The 24,806-nt window shown below is 43.7% G+C and overlaps 1 protein-coding gene across 3 annotated transcripts in view; it reads right to left on the bottom strand.

Moving 5' to 3' along the window:
• Positions 1-24,806, bottom strand: part of LOC126337015 (nuclear pore complex protein Nup93-like) — a 187,892-nt gene that overhangs the window by 153,240 nt on the left and 9,846 nt on the right. For all 3 annotated transcript variants that reach the window (XM_050001272.1, XM_050001270.1, XM_050001271.1), the window contains 3 exons: positions 17,292-17,465; positions 16,121-16,301; positions 6,196-6,324 (listed from right to left, as the gene is read on the bottom strand). In XM_050001272.1, coding sequence (XP_049857229.1) covers positions 6,196-6,324; positions 16,121-16,301; positions 17,292-17,461 — 480 coding nt within the window. In that variant the 5' untranslated portion in view covers positions 17,462-17,465. The remainder of the gene's footprint in view (positions 1-6,195; positions 6,325-16,120; positions 16,302-17,291; positions 17,466-24,806) is intronic.

Below are 24,806 nucleotides of genomic sequence, written 5' to 3'. Positions count from 1 at the left end.
ATACTCACCAATAAAAAGAATAATTTAACACAACTAATTGAAATATCCATACCCAATACAACAAATATACAGAAGAAAACAGGTGAAACAATTGGAAAATACATCCAACTGGCTGAGGAAGTCAAGGACATGTGGCATCAGGATAAAGTTGACGTTATACCAATTATACTATCAACTACAGGAGTCATACCACACAGTATCCACCAGTACATCAGTGCAATACAGCTACATCCAAACGTATATATACAACTACAGAAATCTGTAATTATTGATACATGTTCAATTACCCGAACGTTCCTGAATGCAATGTAACATATGCCATACAGTTAAAAGGAAGTCACGCTTGATCAAGGTCCGCGTCACTTTCCATTTTTAACCAGACATAATGTCTGAGAAAGGAAAGAAATAGTAATAATAATGTTTATTTGTCCATGTTAACTTTACAGTCTTGGACATCGTCATTTTTTGTAGAATTATATCAATATCATGTCATTCCAAGAATGACTCTATACATCAAATAGCATATTGTATATCATTCCATGCAATAATGTTATTAACACATTAGCACATTATATATCACTCAATACATATAATGATTATATACATCAATTAGCCAATTATAACAATACCACCACTAATATACTGCAGTATGTGAAAGAATAAACCAACAGTACTGCAGCTCAGAATTCTTTTAATGAATATAAACATCTATCTATTAACAAATTTTTCAATTTACCCTTGAAAAGATTGCCTTGGAGTTGCTTTTTTGGTAACTTATTACAGAATTGTCTCTCAGTTACATATGGACTGTGGTCTGTAGCTTTCTTGTTAGTCCGTATCCTATGACAGTCACTTTTGGCTCGAGTATTGTAATTATGGGTGTCACTGTTCTTTACACTATTTTCTTCGTTCTCTTTTACAAACATTATGGTCTTACATACATACAAAGAGTACACAGTCAGTAATTTATAATTTTTGAAATAGTCCCTACAGGACTGGTGTTTGCTTATATTAGCAATAATCCTAACTGCTCTCTTTTGAAGCCTGAAAATGCGATCCATATACATAGTGGGTGCCCCTCCCCAGACCTCGATCCCATATTGCAGATGTGAGTGTATTAACCCTTAACACACTTGTTTAAGGACAAGGGGAGCAATTATATTTGAAAGACGTTTTAGCAAGTAAATATTACTAAAAACCTTTTTACAGGTGGAGCCGATATGCTCTTTCCAAGTGAGATGCTCATCAATCAATATGCCTAAAAACTTATGTTTGTCAAATGTTTCAACTGTAGAAGGTGATTGAGTACGAGTATTATTAAAATGTAGCAAGTACTTTATTACTACAGTCTTGTCCTTGTTCAGTGTAAGCTTATTCACTGTTAGATATTCTGTGATCATTTCAAAGTTCTCTTTGTTGCTTTGGAATGCTGTCCGCTCTGTACAGCCGCAGCTAATAAAAGATGTATCCTCAGCATAGTTCCCTAGTTTGGAGTTTCGTGGTTGTGTTATATCAATATATACTATAAACAAGAATGGTCCAAGTATACTTCCTTGGGGAACTCCCCAACTGAGAGTTCTGTATGCTGACTTTACTGTTTGGATCTTACTTTCATTCTTATAATTTAGTTTGTGCACTGTCTTCTATCACAGAGATAAGAACTTAGCAATTTTAGAGTTACTCCTCTTATCCCATAATTTTCTAACTTGAATGACAGTACTGCATGATTCACAGAATTGAATGCTTTAGACAGACCTAGGAAAGTCCCTATAACTTTGTTTCCTTCATCCAGCCTGTTCAGTAGTTCATGGAAAGAAGTTGCTAATGCTGTTACTGTAGATAGTCCTTTTCAAAACCCATGTTGTGTTTTGTTTAATAGTTTGTATTTACAGAAAAAGGATTCCATTTGATCTAGAATCATTCTTTCAAGCAGCTTGCCAAGAGTTGAGGTCAAAGAGATTGGCCAGTAGTTATTTATGTCTGTGATAGCCCCCTTTTTATAGACTATTAAGAACGATGTCCTGCCTTTTCTAATGGCCAGGCAACTTCCGTTTAATTATTGTCCTTGAATAAAAGTATCATTTGTGTTCGCCTCATTGCATATTTCTTTCTGTTACCTCCTGTGCTGTACTATACTGTAGCACAGCTTCTATATGGTCCAAATTTCAAAGAGCTTTGTTACTTTGCAATGACCCATCAAGTGAAAGTTACTTTCTTCCTTAAGTTTTGCGCACCAGAGTAGTAAAGGCTGTGCTATGTACTTCAGCCCTATGAATTCTACACAATTTATTTCAGTTATATAACACAATGCATGTGGTACCTAACGAGCAGTGAAAATTTGAAAGATATGACTACTGTCAATCTGAAGTACGGTTTTAACACCACATTGCTTTACTAAGCATGGTGCTACTGAAGGTGGCATGAGTAATAACTTCAAGTTGAACAAATATATTTCAAGGAAGACGCAATACATGAAAGTAACAGATCAAGTAAACAGAGTAAGACATGTGTACACTTTAACAGTCAAATCATAACTGAGTCCAAGTCTAGCGGCCGCTGGCTGGCTGGCCGCTTAGGCGGAGCTGCTGCTGCATGGCTGGCAGACAGCGCCGCATGTAGAGGAAGCGCGTAACTGCGCGACAGCACTCTGAAAGATGGGCGAGTCACAATACTTTCCACCCTTTGAATTTTTTGCACAGGTCTTGATGGAGGTGGCCTGTAGGTTGCTAACGTCCATAGGTGTTGTTGGACTGGCCATAAAGTCTCGAGGAGGAGGCTTCCCGCATGGACGGAAGTGTCCCCGATGATAACGGGTTGAGATGACAGGAGACGTGGGGGTCGAATCAACTGGGGCCCTGTGCACCAATCTGCCCGTTGCAGCAAGTCCGGTTGTTATAACAGGAGACATGGGTGATGTGTCCGTGTCCGTAGGAGAAGGAGGCGAGTAGAGTTGCTATGACAGATGATAGTCACCTGGTTCCTGCATGGGCACATCCTCTGGTGGCGTCAGTTCTTGTGCTGGCACCGATATGATGGTGAGAAGACTGCGTTGTGAGTAATGAGAGATTCCAGTATCCCAAGTGTTAGGTAGAGCCGAAGGTGGTGTAGTGGCATCCAGAACAGGGGTTGCTGGCACACGAGGCCGAAGCTGGTCCGAAAGACGCACTGCAACACTGCATTTCATACAGGCGTCGGCCACGGCATCTTAAGATGCGGCCAGGACACCATTTTGGCCGCCTGCCATATCCCCATACCTATACAAGGTCATCGTCGGTGAACCGGCCACGCAAAGGCACCCGCGGCCATAAGGTAGAAGGCCGCAGAAGATGAAGTAGCGTGCGGGGGTGTCGGCCATGTAAGAGCTCAGCCGGTGAAACGGTAAGAAGCCAGAAATTGGAGAAGCGCATCATCAGCGGAAGAAGTCAGGAGTTTCCTCATCAGAGCCTTAAATGTGTGGACCAGTCATTCAGCCTCACCGTTTGACTGTGGATGGAGCAGAGGAGCCGTGACACGCATGACACCGTGACGCACACAAAAATCCGCAAAATCTGAAGAGGCAAATTGCGGATCATTATCAGTAACAAGAATAGAGGGAAGGCCTACCAAAGAGAAAATGCGATCTAGGGCATTGGTGGTTGCCGCGGTGGTAGGCGACGGACAATGAAAGGAAAGTTAGAGTAGGCGTCAATAACGAGAAGCCAGTATGTACCTAAAAAAGGTCCCGCGAAGTCAGCATGAAAATGCTCCCAGGGCTTCTCAGGCGAAGGCCATGGTGACAAAGATGAATTCGGGGTGGCGGCCTGTGACACCCAAGGGCCGCAGGCAGCGACCATGTGTGCGATTTCAGAGTCAATGCCGGGCCAGTACACATGACAGCGCGCCAGAGGTTTTGTGCAAGAGACACCCCAGTGCCCTTGGTGAAGGAGGCACAAGACTGAAGCACACAAACGCGGCGAAGCATTTTCGGTGGAAAGGAGGATAACACCATCTCTAGCCGTGAGGCGGTAATGCAAAGCGTAGTAGTTCCGCAACGTATTAGAAGTCTTACTGGATGGATGATCTGGCCAACCCTTCTGAATACAGCGTAAAACCTGGGAGAGGGTAGGGTCAGAACCCGTAGCAGCCGCCAGCCGGTCCCCGGTGATGGGGAACCCGTCCACAACCTGCTGCTTGGCAACATCCAGGTGTAAACACAAAAGTTCGTCCCTATCAAATTGACAGACAACACAAAATCAGAATCAGTGTCATGTTCATGAACATCATGTATGTGGTCGGGTTTGCAAACAGATGACACATAACCCTTTTTTTTTTCCTCTTCATTTGTGACACACGGCCCAACGTTGTGGACAATCTTCTAGTGAATGTTTCGTAAAACACTGTGGACATGAAGGAAGTTGCCATGGGTTTTGCTGCAGTTTCTTAGAGGTTTTTACGGTTAGGCCGAGGCTGCACTTGGGAGCGTACTGCGGTCACATCGGCCGGCGGGGACATGCCACACGCGTCTCCCCATGCCTCTATTTGCGCTCCAGCAGCGTGAGAAATTTCAAAAGATTGAGTGATATGGATAGGACTTCATCTAGAGTCGGATTTGCCAACTGAAGGGCACACTGCCCAACTTCTTTGTCGCGCGCCTACCAGGTAATAGCATCCCGTACCATGGAATTGGCGTAGGATTCTTTGTGAATGTCAGTAACAAATTGACACTTTCTACTGAGGCCGTGAAGTTCAGCAGCCCAAGCGCGATAGGATTGATTCAGTTGTTTTTGACAACAATATAAGGCAACACGAGAGGCTACCACATGCGTTTGCTATTGAAAATAGACCGACAGTGCACATTTCAGCAAAAGACAAAGACGCAGGATCTTACAAAGGAGCCAATTGCGACAACAACCGATACATTTGAGGTTAAATCCATGAAAGGAACAGAGACTTACATGTTTGTTCGTCTACGACATGAAATGCCAAGAAGTGCTGTCGAAGAGGTTTTTCATAATCAGACCAGTCTTCCGCCGTCTCGTCGTAAGGGGGACAAGTAGGTAGAGACAGCGACGAGAGACGTCCCGCATTTGATGCCGCGACGAAATCACGAATCGCATTTGTGAGAAGCGTTTGCTGTTCTATGAGACCTTGCAATAGTCGCCAATTGTAATAACTTCAAGTTGAACAAATACATTTCAAGGAAGACGCAATACATGAAAGTCACAGATCAAGTAAACAGAGTAAGACGTGTGTACACTTTAACAGTCAAATCATAACTGAGTCCAAGTCTAGCGGCCGCTGGCTGGATCGCCGCTTAGATGGCACTGCTGCTGCTGCATGGCTGGCAGACAGTGCCGCATGTAGAGGACGTGCGTAACTGTGCGGCAGCACTTTGAAAGATCGGCGAGTCACAACAGTATGCTTTTGACTTCCTGTGACCTGTTAACTGGCATACCCAATCAGTTAGATTGACACCCGCAATTTGATGTGGGTTCCATTTCACAATGCAGTGTAGCAATTTGCTATTAATAAATCACTGAGGTGGAAGAAGATAAACGAGAGAAAAAAATCTGATGACTGGTTATAGAACCGTAAAACAGTGTTATAATGTTTGACAAAGGAAACAGAGTCGTTTCTTATCGATAACTGGAGCAAGGCTGCCAAGTCAACATACAAAAACCACCAACAAATGTTAAGCACAGCTTTTGGAATCTGAAAAAGTTCCTTCATCAGGAAAATGTCATATGGCACATCAGAAAAAGTAGAAGCAAAAAACTGAGTACTAATAAAAATAAATTGGAGCAAAATCAGATGTTAGCAGAGTTCACAGAGATATCTGAGACAGATTACACTTCCACTAATGTGTGTGACTATGATCACAGGGGTACGTAATGAATTAAGGATAGAAGTTTTGAGGTTTGAGCCTGGGTCAGTCCTACGATATTTATCAGTCACATGCCACTTTTTTTCTCCTCTAACTAGTTTTGTAAACGTGAAAAACCCATCTATGTTTGAAGTTGTTCTCTTTACTTTTACCATTTCCCTTATATCTTTACTTTTATATGACTCCAAAATACAAGGCTGACATTTGAGTCATGATTAAAAATGGAACTAACATTTTAAAAATGAAAACTTTACTCTGTCTTGTCAAGATCTTAATTCACACAGGACATGTTTTGACGTGTTGAAATTCAAAAAATATGTTATACAACTTACCTCTGCTCTTACTGAGAAATCCAAATATTCATCTGATGCACACAGCAAAGAGCTGAAAAGTTTTTGTTTTTCCTCCCTCCATCTTTTCTCTATGTCTTCCCACATCATCTTCTCAGTGTTGTAAGCACACTGAAACATGTATGATTTACAACAGTATAAAAATAAGTAGCATTAAGAAATCCCTAAAACCTAAAAACTGCACATATGAACAACAACAGGAACAAATGAGTTCATCTAGTTGTCAATTTAAGTGAAGATGGAAAATAAAAATATGAGCTTCCTATTATAGCTTAAAAATATGACAATCATCTAAGTGGCTACTTTTATAAGCAGTGCAACATATCAAACTTCCATTCAAATGGCAGGTACATTGAGATGAAACGTTTTACTTATAAAGTATGTATTACCATCTGTAGGCTGTTAGAGGACAGGATACTGTCCACAGAAAAGATGTGTGTGTTAATATTTCAGTCTAGTACAAACTCTTAACTAGTCACTATGATTCCATGATGACTTTTCATTAAGTGTAACAGTGCTACTTGCTATTAACAAACAATACTTCTGCATACTAATCTATCAGCTTCATTGCCTCTTATCAGTCTTTAAAATCACACTATCTGCTTTGGCCAAGTGTTTTCCAGCAGCTAGCTGAACACATCCAGCACCCCATAACTGCTTAATTTTTTTGCTGCGGGAAAGGAGTCATCCTACTCTCAACGGAAACTTCAATTCTGGGAACACGGCATGCTCCCATGGTGTAAATTCACAGCTATAATTAGTTTGTCAACAACTAATAAAGAGTGCTGCACCTAAACAGTAATTAAAATATTTTACCTATATGACAGAGCATTTTTCATGGCGAAGGAGCCAACTGTCATGTCTCAGTGTTAGACTGAGTGCCTCAAGCATTCTTGTGGTGAAGGAAGCATATTCTAAGCATCACTACTTAGTGACTATAAAATGTAGCCACACATTTGTTCTGCCCTCAGAAAAAAAATCTCCATCATTCTCTTCTTCAAATAAACGCAGTTTCAGAAGCAAGAAAAGCACCATCATTATCAAGAACTTTCTTCTTTGTAAAGTTTTCACCACGTTTCTTGATGATATGTTTTTGGGTAACTACTGGGAGTGATGAATCCATTTTTGTATGAACGTGGCTGAGATCTTGAAGAACATACAATCCATTCACTTCTTGTTTTGGAAATGGTTAGAACATTGTTCACTTCTGCCGATGTTTGTTAAGATGTGCTGTGGTGTGCCCGCGATAAAGCACTGACAGACGACTATCTACAAGCCGCAGCATTTCAACTCCCTCAACGTCACACTACCAGCAGACAACCTTCAGACCACAACAAGAAGTTTGCTGGCAGGCCATCAGATGGTAATACTAATGGCCACACCAAGATGGCAATCGACGAGTACACCAGCCAGCAGCACACGCTGACTGGACTACATTATACATCCCCCAAGAAGGAAATCAGCCAATATGAAAGTTGAAGCCATCTGCCTGGCCAGGATTTAGGACTATGCTCTGGCTGCAATGAGCAGATCATATTCCCGCTGAAGACTGGTGTTTATTTCCAAAGTCACCGCCACTGCTTCTACATTGTCCACCACTATGTGTTCGCCTTCAATTCACTCTTCTGGGGACGGGTCCTGCTCAGCATGACACTTTCGGACTTTGAGAAGTTTTCACCGGTGACTATTTAACTTTGACAAATTTTCATATCCCGAGCTGGACACGGGCTTTAGCTCAGAACCCAGGTAGGACAATGACTTCACCTACCCCCCCCCCCCCCCCTCTCCTTTCCCAGTATTGTTGGAGTTTCCTGCTAGAAACTGACAAATCTTGTTCTCTGGATCTGGACACTTCAAGAGGAAGTTAACATTTGGCTGAATATTCGAAAGAATTTTGTTACCCTTTTTGATTCATATATCAGATCAATTTTGTCCAAAGTCCTTTCAAATTGTGTGTTAATAAAAGTGTTAAGTGACAGAGTTTCCTGTTCCCAATTTTTGGGAGACTTTTTACGTTGAAACATGCAGAGTTGCTCCACAGTTCAGAGCCCACATTACACTGCAGGCCCCTTAACTGGCTGGGTCAGTCAGTTCGAAGGTCAGAGGAATGCAAGGGCATACCACCTCCAGTAGGACAACACCTAGTACAGCACTGTGGTGTTCATCCTTCAGCTTGATGCTGCCTTTACTTTTTAATAATAATAATATATTTTGTTGTTCGAAATAATGGTTCTTATTCATATAGCAAGTTAATTATTTTTAACATTCAATTGCATCACAACACACATTCTTCTGTTTACTCTGTTTTCCAAGCAGTATGTCATACACACAAATCACTTCAAAATGATCTGATTTGCCAGAACGATGTGGATTCCAGCTGCAGACAGATTCAAGTATTAATCAATCTGATTACATAGCACAAAGAGGTCTTCCTCTACCAATTTCCATAAGCATCAACATTCTGTGTATTGATCAAAGAGACCGGCTAGCATATGGAGGAGTGTACTCAAAGCTTTACGTTGCCCTTTGCAGTGCACTGAAGCGTTAGAATACAGTAGACAGATGTTTACAGTCATTTTCAAACTACGTAAATCTTTCCACTATTGCACAGAGAAAAACTGTGCTACTAATCTGACAGTCATTTCTCAGTCTTTCTTAGGTAACTGATCAACAGTTGTAGAAAAACTGTTACAAGCAGCTTCAATTCTTAGCTTGAGTATGCCTGTAAGCAGAGCAAAGATCCACAGATGTAGGTTGTGACTTGTCTTCATACAGCTTCACACTGCATACCTCCAGGATCCCCTGCATTAATTCAAAGTACCAGCAACAGTAGTCATCAATACATATTGTATATCAGTATTTTAAAGTCATCAACATGTTATGTTGTTGCTGAATGTATTTAATGTTTTGCATATACAATAGACTCAACTACACGGATTGTGACTATCTGGTTTACTTAATTAATATCATAATAATCCTCCTCCTCTGTGGTAAAATGAGGATTAATTTTTTTGTATACACCGTACTTTTCCAAAGCTTTAGCAAGGGGGTGCTGGCTATACTGCTATGTGGCTTTTCAAAATATATTATGCATCTTTTGTGCTTCTAACATATCCACAGTCACATTTATAAGGTACACACTATATTGTTAATACTGAATAAATGACCAGAACCACTCTTCAACAAATGATTTTTAGAAGACCTCTTCCAGCACTTCAAAACGATACTGGCAACCTCGTGCTGTTTGTTTCTTCGACTGCATATCAGACGTCCAAAGTACGTGTGTTGTTAAATTGTTGTTTGGTGTGGCCCTTTGTGCTTTTAATAAAAAGTCTGAACTGGGTAATACACAAAAAAAAACTTGTAATAACTATGGATCAGGAGCTAAGTGCTGAAATACGACTGGATTCTGGAGTAGCAGCCAAAATTATTGCTTTGCAGGTAGTGGAAGAAATAGTACTATTGGAGACTGTTACAAAATTCGAGCAGAAACTGAAAAGTGGTGTGCTTCCCAAGCTAGTGGAAGTGGAATAAAAGTAAGGAAGACAGTTTTGAAATGTAACCATTAGGCTTTAGCCACTGACAAAGAGGCCGTGCCACTTGTTTAAGGACTATCTGTTGAAGTTAACTAAAGATGAGGGAATTCCTGGTGAATAGTTGTACAATTACGATGAGAGTGGTCTGGATTACAAGATGCTCCCTGAAAAAAGCTTGCTTCAGAAAAGGAAGCTGTGGCATCCAGATACAAGAAAAGTAAGGATCAAGTTACCACACTTGCTTGCAATAATGTAACTAGCAACCACAAGCTTAGGTTCCTTCATAGGGAAGTCAGAAATCGCCTTCCCATCCTGCAGGTGACAAACTCACACACAGAGATATAAAGTATTATTTCTGCTACGAAATGTGATTGCTGTTTGTCAGCAAATTGACCAGGGCAAACTTGAAATGCCAAACAATATTGCCATTGGCTGCTCAGTTCTTTATATCAGTAGCTGATGATAATGTGTACTCCATATAACGATTCCAAAGATGGTTGACCTACTAGGTGTCATAAGTGGTTGGCTGAAGCACGGGAAGATATTCCAAACATATCACTTGTAAAGTCTTTGAAAATTCTTTTAGACCATGAAGGTGGACATTTTAACTTCCACATATGAAACTGAAGTAAAAAACGGAAATATGATATTGTTTCATTGCCCAAAAATGTACCGAGCTGTGAGGCTGTCTGTGCAGAGGAAGTCACAGATTTAATGGCAAATGATTATGTTGATGTACTAACTGACAATGATATTGTGGAAATGGCAATGCAGGAAAAAGTAACACATGACGAAGTAATGCAGGAGGAGGAGGCAACCTCAGATGACAGGAGAAATCTCATCTGACATTCTGAAGCAGCAGAAAAGACAGTTAGGAAAACTAAACACAAAACAGGAGGAGATGGATAACAGAAGATTACGCAAAAATGCAGCTCAAAAACAAGGAAAACCTGAACACAGAAAAGTTAGGAACTTAATCAATAGAGAATCCAGGGAAGCAAAAGAAAGAAGAAAGCTTTCTTGAGGAAATGTGCAGAGAAGTAGCAAAAAAATATGACAAACTGGTATATAATACAGAATCGCAAACAAATTTTTCAACACCACAAGGGGAAAAAAAAACGGGGGGGGGGGGGGGGGGCGCTTATCAGGTACAGCAGAAAAATTGGGGAAAAAGTGCTGTGCTGTATGGTGAAGAAACTGAAAGAATACGCTGAGGAACTGTACAGCAGATCATCTTTGTCAAAGGATGTAATAGGAAAAGAGGAAGGCGATGAAGATGACAATGGGGATGATGGCATTGTCAAGAAGAATTTAAGTAAGCTCGTAAAGACCTAAATGAGAAGAAAACAATGGATACTGATGATATTCCTGCACAAATAATCAAGAAGGCTGGCAAGAGCATGAAAATGATGCTGCTGAGACTGATCAGGACCACCTACAACACAAGAAATATACCAAGAGACTTCCTGGAATGTACCATACAGTGGCTAAACTAATGGATTAATTGTGGGTAGGCTTTTCTTACATCAGAAGATCCATGCACTGAGTCTTCTTGGCAGCAAAGTTATCAATCTTGTTATCTTTAAATTTCTAATCACTTTTAAGTTGTTTAACCAGGTGTCTTTTTTCCCCTATCTCCCTATCTCTCTCTCTCTCTCTCTCTCTCTCTCTCTCTCTCTCTCTCTCTCTCTCTCTCTCTCTCTCTAAGGCATAAGGCAATTGTGCAGTGAGAACTTAAATAATCATTTATCAACAAAAATAATCAATTTTTGGAAATATAATTTAATTGGATACGTCAAAAACCAACTCCCCAAGTGGTGGCAGGAAAACACAAGCTTAAAAAGTATGAATTACAGTTTGCAACCCTTCGGAGCCAGTATTTCTTTCTTCTGGCAGAAGGGTTGAAGGGGAAGGAAGAGTGATGAAGGAAAAGGACTCTTGAGGTTTTGGTAAAATGAGTAGAGTTAGGAAAAGCCACCCAGAACCCCAGGTCATGGGAGATTTACCAGATTGGAGGAGAAGGAAAGTTTGATTGTTGGGGATGGGTGGAAGATTGGGAAATATGAAAGACAGACATTTTACAAAATGATTCTTATCTAGCAACTCTATAAACTTAATATTATTAAGTTCCAAAACACGTTTCTATTTGCAGTATCACACTATCTAAGATCTCACATGATGAGATCTTATGTGTATGGAAGTCACGCTCACTTCCACTTATTTCACTGTGAAATCTGTTGTCACAGCTTTCAATACACGAGGTCACAGTTTTTTATGATTTCATATGCTGATGTTGATTTTGATTTCAGGATTCCACATACCAATATCATATGCAATTTTGTTTTTAGGAAGTGCATAGAGCTGGACAACATATACAAATATTTCTTTGTAAAGGCAAAGCAGAAAATGAACTGAGTTTTATTACGAATGCTAAGCAAGAGAAGCACTGCTGACTGACTCTGCATCCCTGTCTTTTTCATCTGTGGTGGCATTTTGGAAAATGTTTTTCAGCTTGTGGTATTTAAGACATGTTGTCTGAACACATCAAGAACTGAAATTCTTGCTGTGTATCACATGTTTCAGGTAATCTCAATCCTTTATTTTCTAGAGTTGTGTTCTCTCCGAGAACTTGCTAAAAGACATGAATGGACTGCTAGAAGATTGCAAATGGAAAGCCTAACTGCTTTTTATATTTTTAGAACAATGTAACAGCACTAGATTAAGTTTATGAGCATATCAGTGTGAAAATATAGCTCACAGACATTTTTGTATAAGAAATTTTTGACACCTCCATGTTTATGTGCCATTACTGAGGCTCCATCATATGTTTGGCTCATTATTTTGTCATGAACTCCCCAAACAAAGTGCACGAAGTACAATTTCTGAAAAATCCTGAGCAGCTTTGTCACTAAAAGTATTGTGAAAGCCAATGAATTTTTCCATGGAACAATCTTGTGTACAAACCCTGAGAATAATACTCATTTGTAACTTACAAGACATATCCAGGGCATCATCCACTTTCACTCCAAAAAAGTCACATGACTGTAACTCTTCTCTAATGGGATCATTAATGATCTTTGTAACCAGTACAATTAATTCGTTTTGAATTGTGCTTCGTATTCCTCTGAAACGAAACATGCTCTGCAAGTGATCACGAATAAACTGTTCTTGTCTAGACAAAAGTTCCAATAGTTCAAGGTAATTCCCTTTGCTGTTGGAAATTTCATCTTCAGTGTCCTTTGAATACAAGCTCTTCCTTGCCCAAGAAACAAACAACATGAATAAGTTCTCAGTTACAAATCTATTTTGTTTCACAATTGCTTTATGTTTTATGGTTAGAAGTTTGGCTCCTTCAGAAATTGAATGTTCAATTAGTCCATGACCCAACCACTGAAAACATTCTTGATCCTCAAGGTGCCTTCTTGAATTCTGGTTTTTTCTGCCAAAATGTTTTGTCTGTCATACTCCGAAAGAAGCAGACATCCATTATTTTTCCAATCCCAGAACCACCAAACAAAAGCAATTTATTTGTCACAGAACAACCTTTAAGCCAAGGATGCTTTTTATACTAACAAAATTGAAATGTTATGTTTTGTATCTCCACCATCTATTTTAAAGTCTTGAAATTAGTTTGTTACCTAATTCGTGAAATAAAGACAAGTGTTCCCCTTGCCCAAGCCATAATATACCCAGTTAATTACATGCACTCATGAATTATACTACTAAAACAAGTTTTATTAAACCAGGAGTCAACAGCACACAAAGTAACACTCAATTTTGCAGTTGAGGCAAGCCCTGTAACATATGTGACTGCTTGCCGCCCTGCCAGCTGCCACATGGAAAACAAGAGGCTGTTTTTAGAAGCCTCCAGTGAAATGTTAACTAGGCCATCAGTAAAACAAGAGAATCCCTGGAGATTTGGAGCAACAAAAGGATGATAAAGAGGAGCTGGAGGGATTGAGTTACCATGAAAAGGGGCTGAGATGAGTATAGGAAATCAGATCTCTCTGGAGGCACATGCAAACAAGAGGAGAAAATCGTAGAACACATTCTAAGGCACAATAACATCATTAGAACAATAGCAGAAGGAGTTACTAGGGAAAGAAATTGCCAGGGATGACTTAGAGGGTCATACGTGCAACACATTACATGTGATGTGCAACCCAATATCACAGATGAACACTAAGCAAAAAACAGTGTCGTCTCCTCTTTGTATCCCAAAAAAACTCTTGGGCATCCTGAGTGGCAGTAACATCCACCCCTGAGCAATGACTGGAATCTTGTTCCACGTCTGATGCTATTACATCTTGCATGGCACAGATCCCAAATAACTTTATGGCACTCGTGAGGCTCACAAAAGCCATTCTCATGTTGAGTTGAACAAACCGATAAAATGCAAATAAACGTGAATCAGATAAGAAGCTACACACTGAATGCAACATGAGTTGCAACTGGATGGGCAATGATGACCCACCAGTCTCAATGCACAATCTGGCAATGGGACTCGGGCTGGTGGTGCAGAATGAATCCAGCCTAATGCCGAAATGATGGGCACTATCAGTGGCATTTTGATGTGTAGATTTTGCTGATCCCCTTGCAACCCCTAATGAAACTCTATTGCCCAAAGACTTAATAAAACTGGAGGTATCCAATAGCAGATCCCAAGGCTTTTTAAGATAACCTCTTGAATGGTGGAAGCCTGAAATTGATATGGTACATCCATTCCTCCAATCTCTTGATGATCACTTGCAATTTCTGCTTGCTGTTGTAGGGTAGAAGAGGAACAAAAATTTCTTCATTGGCCATGAATAGAGACGACTGCACAGGTTTCCTGATCACAATAGTAACAAAAGCCTGCTCCATAGCCACCTCCAGCAGGGTCAGATCATCAATGGTGGTGTGACATCAGATGAATCCATACTGGATGTGACTACAGATTAGTCCAGATTTGAGTACCCTGACTAAGTGGCGATTTGCCATTCACTCCAAGGTCCTTCCTATTCAGCTAATAAGGACACTGCTATGGCAACTAATAACATCCTTCCCGTTTCATAAGGGATGCAGGATCAACCATTTTCATAAATTAGGAACGTGTCCTGTATCCTAATTAAGTTGAAGAGGATGACAAAGATTTATTTCTCTTCCACTGTCAGATACAGCAACATGATGTTTGGAGAAAACTGTTGCTCATTATGCTATGACAGGGCATCTTCCATCTAATCACGTTGGTGGTAGTCTTCCATTTAATGCAGATTTTGCGGAATGGCTTATAATGGTTCATGAAATTTAGAACTCTCACCACAATCTCTTCTTACTATCCTTTATTTAAACCTCAATACTCTACAGGCTGCAAGAATAACATTGGTTAGCTATGAACCACTGAAGAGCTGCATGCCAGCCATTGATTGCAGAGTAGGACTCTTCACTACAATGAATATAGAGTCTTTATAGGTGCCTTAGGACTTTGGAATGCATGTTGGTGTATCACATTCTAGCCCCTTCTGGATGCTGGATCAGTGTAGTAATACAGAGAAGAGGAGCAGGAGCAGGAGATTAATGTATAACAACGAGGTCATTTGAGACTGAGCACAAGCTCGGATTACGGAAGGAAATTGGCCATGCACTTTCAAAGGAACCATCCCGGCATTTGCCTGAAGCGATTAAGTAAATCACAGAAAACCTAAATCGGGATGGCCGGACGCAGGTTTGAACAGTCGTCCTCCCGAGTGCACTAACCACTGCGCCACAGCGCTCGATGATAAGACAGCCATTTAATGTTACAATGGCACTGATTGACTTGATAACTGTATCCAGGTTGAGAAGTGTTCACTTCAGTGCATATCATTTGTCTTTTCCAATGGGCAATGGCAGTCACGGTAGGAGTGTGTATTGAGCGATCTGCATTGAAGAACAACCAGTTGGACAATGAATTGTAGCAGTGCTGAAGTGCATGACCAGTCCCACATTCAAGAGGGAGATTATTTTCTCCATATCAGGCTGCCAATTGCTCTGTCCTAAGGGAATGTGGTTGAGAAGACAAATACCACATTTTTGTGCATTAAAATAGGTAAGTAAGTTGTGTGATGACATTTTTGAGGCTGCCCTCATCTAGAACGGGCCCATAAATAGGGATAAGGACAAGGAAGTGGGAAGACGGCAAAGAACTGGGAAGTGTGCAACAGGGAGATGGGTGGTATGAGGCGGGAGGGAGGGAGGGAGAAATAGGTGGAAGGGTCGTTTCACTAATCACAAAATAACAGAAAACAATGGAAAACAATGACAGACTTGTTCTGTAAGATAAACAATCTTTTTTGGAAATACACTGGAATCAACAGACCAACAAAAGAAGGTAAAGTAATTTTTGTACTTACAGCTTTGTTACTTTCCTCTATTGTCGTTAAAATTGCATTTTCTAAAGTACTCTTAAGATATGTGTGTATATCTGGTTCTTCATCAATTTCTATTGGTTCAGCTGTTGTTTTGGAACTCAAAGTTTCAAGCTTTTGTGTTATTTTAGGCAAGTTCACACCCTTTGAACCCAACAGTAAGTGTCTGGAAACAAAACAGATTGAGTACAACACTTTGTATGAACAGCGAACTGTTGTTAGGAAAATGAAAGAAGAACAGAGATCTCAGAAAGATAGGACATTTCAAGAGTTAAAAACTGAAATATAGATATAAAGAAATTTCAGTGAAGACACCTAATAAATTACAAGACAAAATTTCTAGACACTGCTTCTCTTCAGGATTTGTTGTTGTGGCCTAGAAGGATTGCAGTAACTAATTAAAACAGTAACCAGCCAAAAGTATGGCTTAAAAGGATTTTTGTGAGTCACACCATGCCGGGTTTCGGGTTTCTTACCATCTACCTTTGGATAATTGTTACTAGCTTCATTGTCTTCTTGCTGGGCCCTCGTTTCATATTCTTTATTGGTTTGCTGCACTAGGATAGACAGGAGTTCTTTGTCCACCATTTGGTAAAATTTACTAGATATTTAGTTCTTTTGACCTCTATTAAAATATTTAAGAAAGACTTTTAAATTATTAAAACATGAAATATGTGCGTTGAAATCACTCTGTGTTCTTGATATTAATTTTAAAATCTACACATTAGTGGACATGTGCTATGTGAGTGCTGTTCAATTCACTGGAAAACACTTTGCATCACACCAGTCCCCATTTATTGGTAGCATACATAATAAACATTTACCAAGTATGGTCCAGCTCCACATCAGTAACATAAACAGTATTTTCGAAGCTGTTACCATAGTAAAGATGTTAGATTATGGATGCTGTGACAGTGTATGGGTGACAATTAACATTTCTTGAATGCATGTAATATTCTCATTACCTGGCTAAGTAAGCTTAATGCTATCATGTTGAAAATTTACAATTTCAGAAACATGGCCGTAATATACATATACTGTGATTTGAAGTAATACCATCAGATACATCTGCATGATCAAATGGTATTTTTACCTTGTTTTTATATTTGTTAACACTTAAACAGCTTCAAAATCAATAACCCGACAAACAACTTACGCCTGAATGTCCTGTGCTCCATTCTGTGCAATACGGGACCACAATTCTGTAGATGCATCCAAAACCTGCCGTAATGACCTATCCACTTTTGGCAGCTCTCCTGTGCCATCAACCTGAGCTGCCAGTTGCTCCGCCGCGTGGAGTAAATCATTGAAATCTGACTCTGACATGATGCTGAAAGCCAAAGAAGAAATCCCATAACTAAACAATGTTCAAAACAGTTTTAACAATTTCACTGTGAAATAAACAATACTAAAACTGTAAAATATTTGTCACCTTTTACTGAAAAGAAGCACGATAATACAAAAGAATGTTTTACTTTATTACAAAGAAGCAAGCGCACTACAGCTACGAAAGTATACATCAACAGAAAAATATTAAATTTCATATTTAACACATAGCACTGACATGAAAATAGGTATATTAATTTGACAAAATGACGATGGATTCTGGATCCATTCTCTAGGTGTTTGTCAAGAATTGATGAGAGAAAGAAGACTGTGGATGCAGGGCACTGAACATTATGGTCAATGAGCCATTCTCGTGGGGGAGGGGGACATTCACGGCTGTTCCCACAAGCGGAGTAGATTATAAAGCCTTACAGTCTGCCTCCCCTCCCCAACACTTTTGGGATGAGGTCCGACAGTTCATAAAATTTCCAAACCCTTGTAACATTGGTGTCAGTGACGGCAAGGATGGGGGACAGATCTCAAGCCAAACTGAGGGCTCCCTGATGTTAGTGTATATGACATGTGTAGCCAAAATAGCTCAACTGAAAGTGGCACACCACAAACTTCACAGAATGGTCATCCTCCTGCCATAGCAGGAAACTGTGTGTTAAAGGGGAACTGTGAACAGAAGAGAAATCTTGTATTGTGATACCTGTGAATTCAGCCCCGCACTGCCATAATGCCACATAACTCCGCACTGCAATTGCAAGTTCTTCCTGAATGCACACTTTGAAATCCTATCAGGGAAAACAAATGACCAACTGAGGGCATTCTCTTGCCGGGATCCATCCACATAACCAAGGATAAAACTGCCATATGTACTTAAAATGGAAGAAAACAGAGTGTAAAAACTTACTCTAGAGTACAAGTTTTTTTATACTGCAAAAGCTTAAAATCACTTTTGACCTCTGAAGATGACATGGTGGCAATTTGGCATCCCTCAGTCAATTTGAACAGCTTGGTTGTGTGGGGCTGAATCCTAAACAAAAGCTCACAGTTGGGGTGGACTGCCGCACTAAATACCAAGGACTGAGGCAACACTGAGATTTTCAGGTCCTTTCAAGCCACAAGGAGTCAGTGCCAAATCCAGAGTAGGGGTTCACCAGTCTCTGTGCACAGACTCTGAACTGGTTGGTTTGTGGCAGTTAAAGAGACCAGACTGCTACGGTCATCGGTCCCGTTTTCCAAATACTAAGAACAACCACATAGAATAAAAACGATCAACAGACGATAAGACAGACGACACAGAACAAGAGAAACGTAGACAAAGACCAGACAAGACAAACTAAAATCACACAGAGTGTGACGGTGGTTGGCCGAACATACAAACAAAAAGGGAAAAGCCAACCACCGAGAAACACATTAAAAATCACACAAATCGTAGGCCAGAAGCCAGAATCAACACAAAAAACTCACACACTTACATTAAGCGATAAAATCCCCCTGCCCGAATAAAACGCAGAACTATGTCCGCTATGGAAGAGTCGTCAGATAAAAGCGCAGAGAGCGTATCAGGCAGCGCAAAAGTCTGCCTGAGAACAGTTAAAAGGGTGCACCTCAACAGAATATGGACCACCGACAAGGACGCCCCACAATGACAAAGAGGGGGATCCTCACGACACAGTAAATACCTGCGCGTGAGTAGGGTGTGGCCAATGCGGAGCCGACAAAGGACGACTGATTCCCTGCGATTGGCTCGCATGCATGACTGCCACACAGTAGTCGTCTCCTTGATATGGCGGAGTTAGTTTGGCACGGGCAGGTTGTGCCAATCAGTGTCCCATAAATCGAAAACTTTGCGGCGTAATAGTGCCCGCAAATCAGTCGCCGGGAGGCCAATCTCCAGAGATGGTGCACTAGTGGCCTCTTTCGCCAGGCGGTCAACAGTTTCATTTCCGGGTATCCCAACATGGCCCGGGGTCCAAACAAAGACTACAGATCTGCCACAATGGGCAAGAGTATGCAGGGACTCCTGGATAGCCATCACCAGACGAGAACGAGGGAAACACTGGTCGAGAGCTCGTAAACCGCTCAGGGAATCGCTACAGATAACGAAGGACTCACCTCAGCAGGAGCGGATATACTCTAGGGCACGAAAGATGGCGACCAGCTCAGCAGTGTAAACACTGCAGCCAGCCGGCAATGAACGTTGTTGAGAATGGTCCCCTAGAGTTAGTGCATAACCGACACGACCAGCAACCATCGAACCGTCGGTATAGACAACGCCAGAGCCCCGATACGTGGCCAGGATGGAATAAAAGCGGTGTCGGAAGGCAACCGGAGGGACTGAGTCCTTCGGGCCCTGTGCCAAGTCCAGCCGAAGGCAAGGGCAAGGCACACACCATGGGGCTGTACGCAGAGGGGCCCGGAAAGGAGGTGGTACAGGGAAACACCCAAGCCCGCAGAGAAGCTGTTTGACGCGTACGGCGATAGGACAACCCGACCGGGGCCGACGTTCTGGCAGACGGACGACTGACTGCGGGAACAGGACACGATAATTTGGATGTCCGGGCAAGCTAAAAACATGGGCAGAATAAGCAGCCAGCAATTGTTGGTGTTGTAACCGCAGTGGAGGGACACCTGCCTCCACAAGTATGCTGTCCACAGGGCTGGTCCGGAAGGCACCAGTGGCAAGGCGTATCCCGCTGTGGAGGATTGGGTCCAGCAGCCGCAACGCAGATGGGGACGCTGCGCCATTAGCCAGACGGTACTGGATCAACGCCTGGTAAAGCCGTAGGAGAGTAGATCGGTCGGCGCCCCACCTGGTGTGGCTCAGGCATCGCAGAGCATTTAGATGCCACCAACACGCCTGTTTAAGCTGCCAAATATGAGGCAGCCAAGTCAACCGGGCATCAAAAACCACCCCCAAAAACCTATGTAACTCCACCACTGTAAGATGCTCGCCGTCAAGATAAAGCCGCGGCTCCGGATGAACAGTGCGTCGCCGGCAGAAATGCATAACGCAGGTCTTGGCTGCGGAAAACTGACAACCATGCGCTACAGCCCAAGACTGCGCCTTGCGGATTGCGCCCTGTAGCTGACGTTCAGCAGCTGCAATGCCAATAGAGCTGCAGTAAAGGCAGAAGTCGTCAGCATACAGGGAAGCGGAGACAGAATTTCCCACGGCCGCAGCGAGCCCGTTAATGGCTATTAAAAACAGGCAGACACTTAAAACAAAACCCTGTGGCACACAGTTCTCCTGGACTTGGGAGGAACTATATGAGGCTGCGACGTGCACGCGGAAGGTACGATATGACAGAAAATTGCGGATAAAGATCGGCAGAGGGCCACGAAGACCCCATCCATGAAGTGTAGAACGGATATGATGACGCCATGTTGTATCATACGCCTTCCGCATGTCGAAAAAGACAGCGACCAGATGCTGACGGAGGGCAAAGGCAGTACGGATGGCCGACTCCAGGCTCACCAGATTGTCGGCGGCGGAGCGGCCTTTACAGAACCCACCCGGAGACGGAGCCAGAAGGCCCCCAAGACTCCAGGACCCAATTCAACCGCCGGCTCACCATCCGTTCAAGCAACTTGCAAATAACGTTGGTGAGGCTAATGGGACGGTACCTGTCCACCTCCAAAGGGTTCTTCCCCGGTTTCAGAATGGGGACAACAAGACTTTCCCGCCATTGCGACGGAAACTCACCCTTGACCCAAATGCGGTTGTAAAGGTCGAGGAGGCGTCGCTGGCAGTCCACTGAAAGGTGTTTCAGCATCTGAGAGTGGATGCTATCTGGGCCAGGAGCGGTATCAGGACAAGCGGCGAGGGCACTGTGAAATTCCCACTCACTGAATGGAACATTGTACAATTCAGGATGGTGGGTGCGAAAAGAAAGACTCCGACGTTCTATCAGCTCTTTAGTGGAGCGGAAGCCCAAGGGGTAGTTGGCAGAAGTGGAATTCAGAGCAAAGTGCTCTGCCAAGCGGTTTGCAATGACGTCGGAGTCAGTACAAACTGCTCCATTCAGTGAGAGCGCAGGGACGCTGACAGGGGTCCGATAGCCATAGAGGCGGCGAATCTTGGCCCAGACCTGCAATGGAGTGACATGGAGACCAATGGTGGACACATACCGCTCCCAGCACTGCTGCTTGCGTTGGCGGATAATGCGGCAGGCTTGAGCACGCAGCCGTTTGAAGGCAATAAGGACATCGCTTGTAACACTGGGGCGCCCGCCAGCAAGTTTTAATCGCTTCAGCGATCTCAGGCGACCACCAAGGCACAGTCCGCCGCCGAGGGGACCCAGAAGAACGGGGAATGGCAGATTCGGCAACAGTAACGATGCCGGTGGTGACAGATTGAACCACTGCATCAATGTCATCGGTAGAGAGGCTCAATAGCGGCGGTGGAGGAGAACAAGTCCCAGTCAGCCTTATTCAGAGCCCATCTGCTAGGGCACCCAGAAGACTGACGCTGTGGCAGTGACAGAAAGATCGGAAAGTGGTCACTACCACAAAGGTCGTCATGCACTCTCCATTGGACAGACGGTAAGAGGCTAGGGCTACAGATCGAAAGGTCAATGGCGGAGTATGTGCCATACGCCACACTGAAGTGTGTGAAGGCACCATCATTTAACATCGAGAGATCAAGCTGCGCCAATAAATGCTCAACGATGGCGCCTCGGCCTGTTGCCACCGACCCACCCCACAGATGGTTATGGGCGTTAAAGTCACCCAGTAACAAGAAAGGTGGCGGCAACTGGGCTATCAGAGCAGCCAGGACATGCTGCGCGATATCACCGTCCGGTGGAAGGTAAAGACTGCAGATGGTAACAGCCTGTGGCGTCCACACCCGAACAGCGACAGCCTCTAAAGGTGTTTGGAGAGGTACAGACTCGCTGTGAAAAAGAGTTCAGGACATATATGCAGATGCCACCAGACACCCTTTCATAAGCTGCCCGGTTCTTATAATAACCCCGGTAGCCACGGATGGCGGGGGTTCGCATTGCCGGAAACCAAGTTTCCTGCAGAGCAATGCAGAAGAAAGGGTGAAGGCTGATAAGTTGGCGGAGCTCAGCTAGATGGTGGAAGAAACCGCTACAGTTCCATGGCTGAGAAAGGCGTGACAGGACTGGGAAGGGAGATTACGCCGCTGGGTCACCTGCTGCCTCCAATTTAGCACCTGTGATAGTGCTTTCCATGGCGTCTGATGGACCGGCCAGAATCCCCACCACATCCTCAGACGCAGAGCCGGAAGATTGCGGTGGGATGGCTGCCACCGCGAGTTTCTTGGGCTGAGAGCTCTTCTTGGGTTTCTCATGCCGTTCCTTGGGTCGTACCGACTGGGAGGGCTTCACCGATTCAGTCTCCGGGACGGAGGAGGATCGTGAAGCCCTTAGACCAGCTGATGGCGGGCACTTACGTCACTGTCGGTCGTCAGCCTTCTCGCTGTTGGAAGCCTGGGAAGGGAGGGACACAAGGGATCCCTTGCGAGCGTGAGAAGCCGAAGAAGTTGGAGACTTCTCCGGCTTAGAAGTGGGGACGGACGTCCCCGATGGGTGGGATGGTGTTGCTTCTGAGGTAGGTGGCGCAGGAGCAACCCGATGGGTAGAGCCCCCCACTGGCGAGGGGGCAGGAGGAGTTTTACTACTCGTCGATCTGGCCACAATTGGAGAAACAGACGGGGCTAGCACAGGTGTTGTAGCAGCAGCGTAGGAAGATGTCATTCTCACAGGATGGAGTCGGTCGTATTTCCTCTTGGCCTCAGTATAGGTTAGTCGGTCCAGGGTCTTGTATTCCATGATTTTACGCTCTTTCTGGAAAATTCGGCAGTCTGGAGAGCAAGGTGAATGGTGCTCCCCGCAGTTGACACAGATGGGAGGCGGGGCACATGGAGTATTGGAATGTGATGGGCGTCCGCAATCTCGACATGTGAGGGTGGAAGTGCAGCGAGAAGACATATGGCTGAACTTCCAGAACTTAAAGCACCACATCGGGGGAGGGATATAGGGCTTAACGTCACATCAGTAGACCATCACCTTGACCTTTTCCGGTAATGTATCCCCTTCGAAGGCCAAGATGAAGGCACCGGTAGCAATCTGATTTTCCTTCGGACCCCGATGAACGCGCCGGACGAAATGTACACCCCGGCGCTCTAAATTGGTGCGCAGCTCTTCATCAGACTGCAAAAGAAGATCCCTATGGTAAATAACTCCCTGGACCATATTTAAACTCTTATGGGGTGTGATCGTAACGGCAACATCCCCCAACTTGTCACATGCGAGTAACCGTCGTGACTGGGCAGAGGATGCCGTTTGTATCAGGACTGACCCAGAGCACATTTTTGACAAGCCCTCCACCTCCCCAAACTTGTCCTCTAAATGCTCGACGAAGAACTGAGGCTTTGTGGAGAGAAAAGACTCCCCATCAGCCCTCGTACAAACTAAGAAGCGGGGCGAATAACTGCTACTGCCATCCTGAGACTTACGTTCCTCCCACGGTGTGGCCAGGGAGGGGAACGTTTTCGGATCATATTTCTGAGCGTTAAACTGAGCCCGAGAACGCTTAGAGACTGCTGGCGGCTGGCCACCAGCGAGAGACGATGTACCACGCTTCATTGCGGGTCATCCGCCCTGATGCCACCTACTCCGACCAAGGGCCCTCCACACGGGCACCACCCAGCCACAGCAAGAGCCACCTGGCAGGATGGCCGTTTCCGGGAGTCCCGATACCCCAGGAGGATAGGTATCTACTCCTTGGCATACGTGGGGAGTTAACGGCGCAGGCATCAGTAGAGCGATCTCTGTGTTGTCAGAGGGCTACAACCAACAGGGTACATGGCGGCCCCACCACAATGGACTGGCTACCGTGCTGGATGTTAGGTAACATGTGGTCCATGGTCGCCGTCGGTGCAGAAAGAGGCACTGCACAGTGCAAGGTGTAATCTGCATGCAGAAACAGAGTCATGCCCAAGAGATGGAGAGCGGACAGGACTGCAGTTCAACGGTGTATAAGCTGGCGAAAGGTCTGATCGCAAGATGGACACAATGCACCAAGTAAGGCGCCCTTCCCCAATCGGCTCGCTCTTCGGAAAATTTTGAGAGATGGAGGTCAAACCCAACAGGGGACCATCATATAAGGCCGAAAAGTTTGAGACTCCTTTTAGTCGCCTCTTACGACAGACAGGAATACCGTGGGCCTATTCTAACCCCCAAACCCGCAGGGGGGAGACTCTGTACTGGGTGGTCTGAAATGCTGCAGCCAGTATCTGAATGCTGTCATGGTGGAAAGTGTCTAACATCTTGTGGTAGGAAACACAGGCTGATCCATAAACCATGCT

The sequence above is a fragment of the Schistocerca gregaria genome, chromosome 2, assembly GCF_023897955.1.
Source record: "Schistocerca gregaria isolate iqSchGreg1 chromosome 2, iqSchGreg1.2, whole genome shotgun sequence".
Classification (NCBI taxonomy): Eukaryota; Metazoa; Arthropoda; class Insecta; order Orthoptera; family Acrididae; genus Schistocerca; species Schistocerca gregaria.
This window is presented reverse-complemented; position numbering and strand designations above follow the sequence as displayed.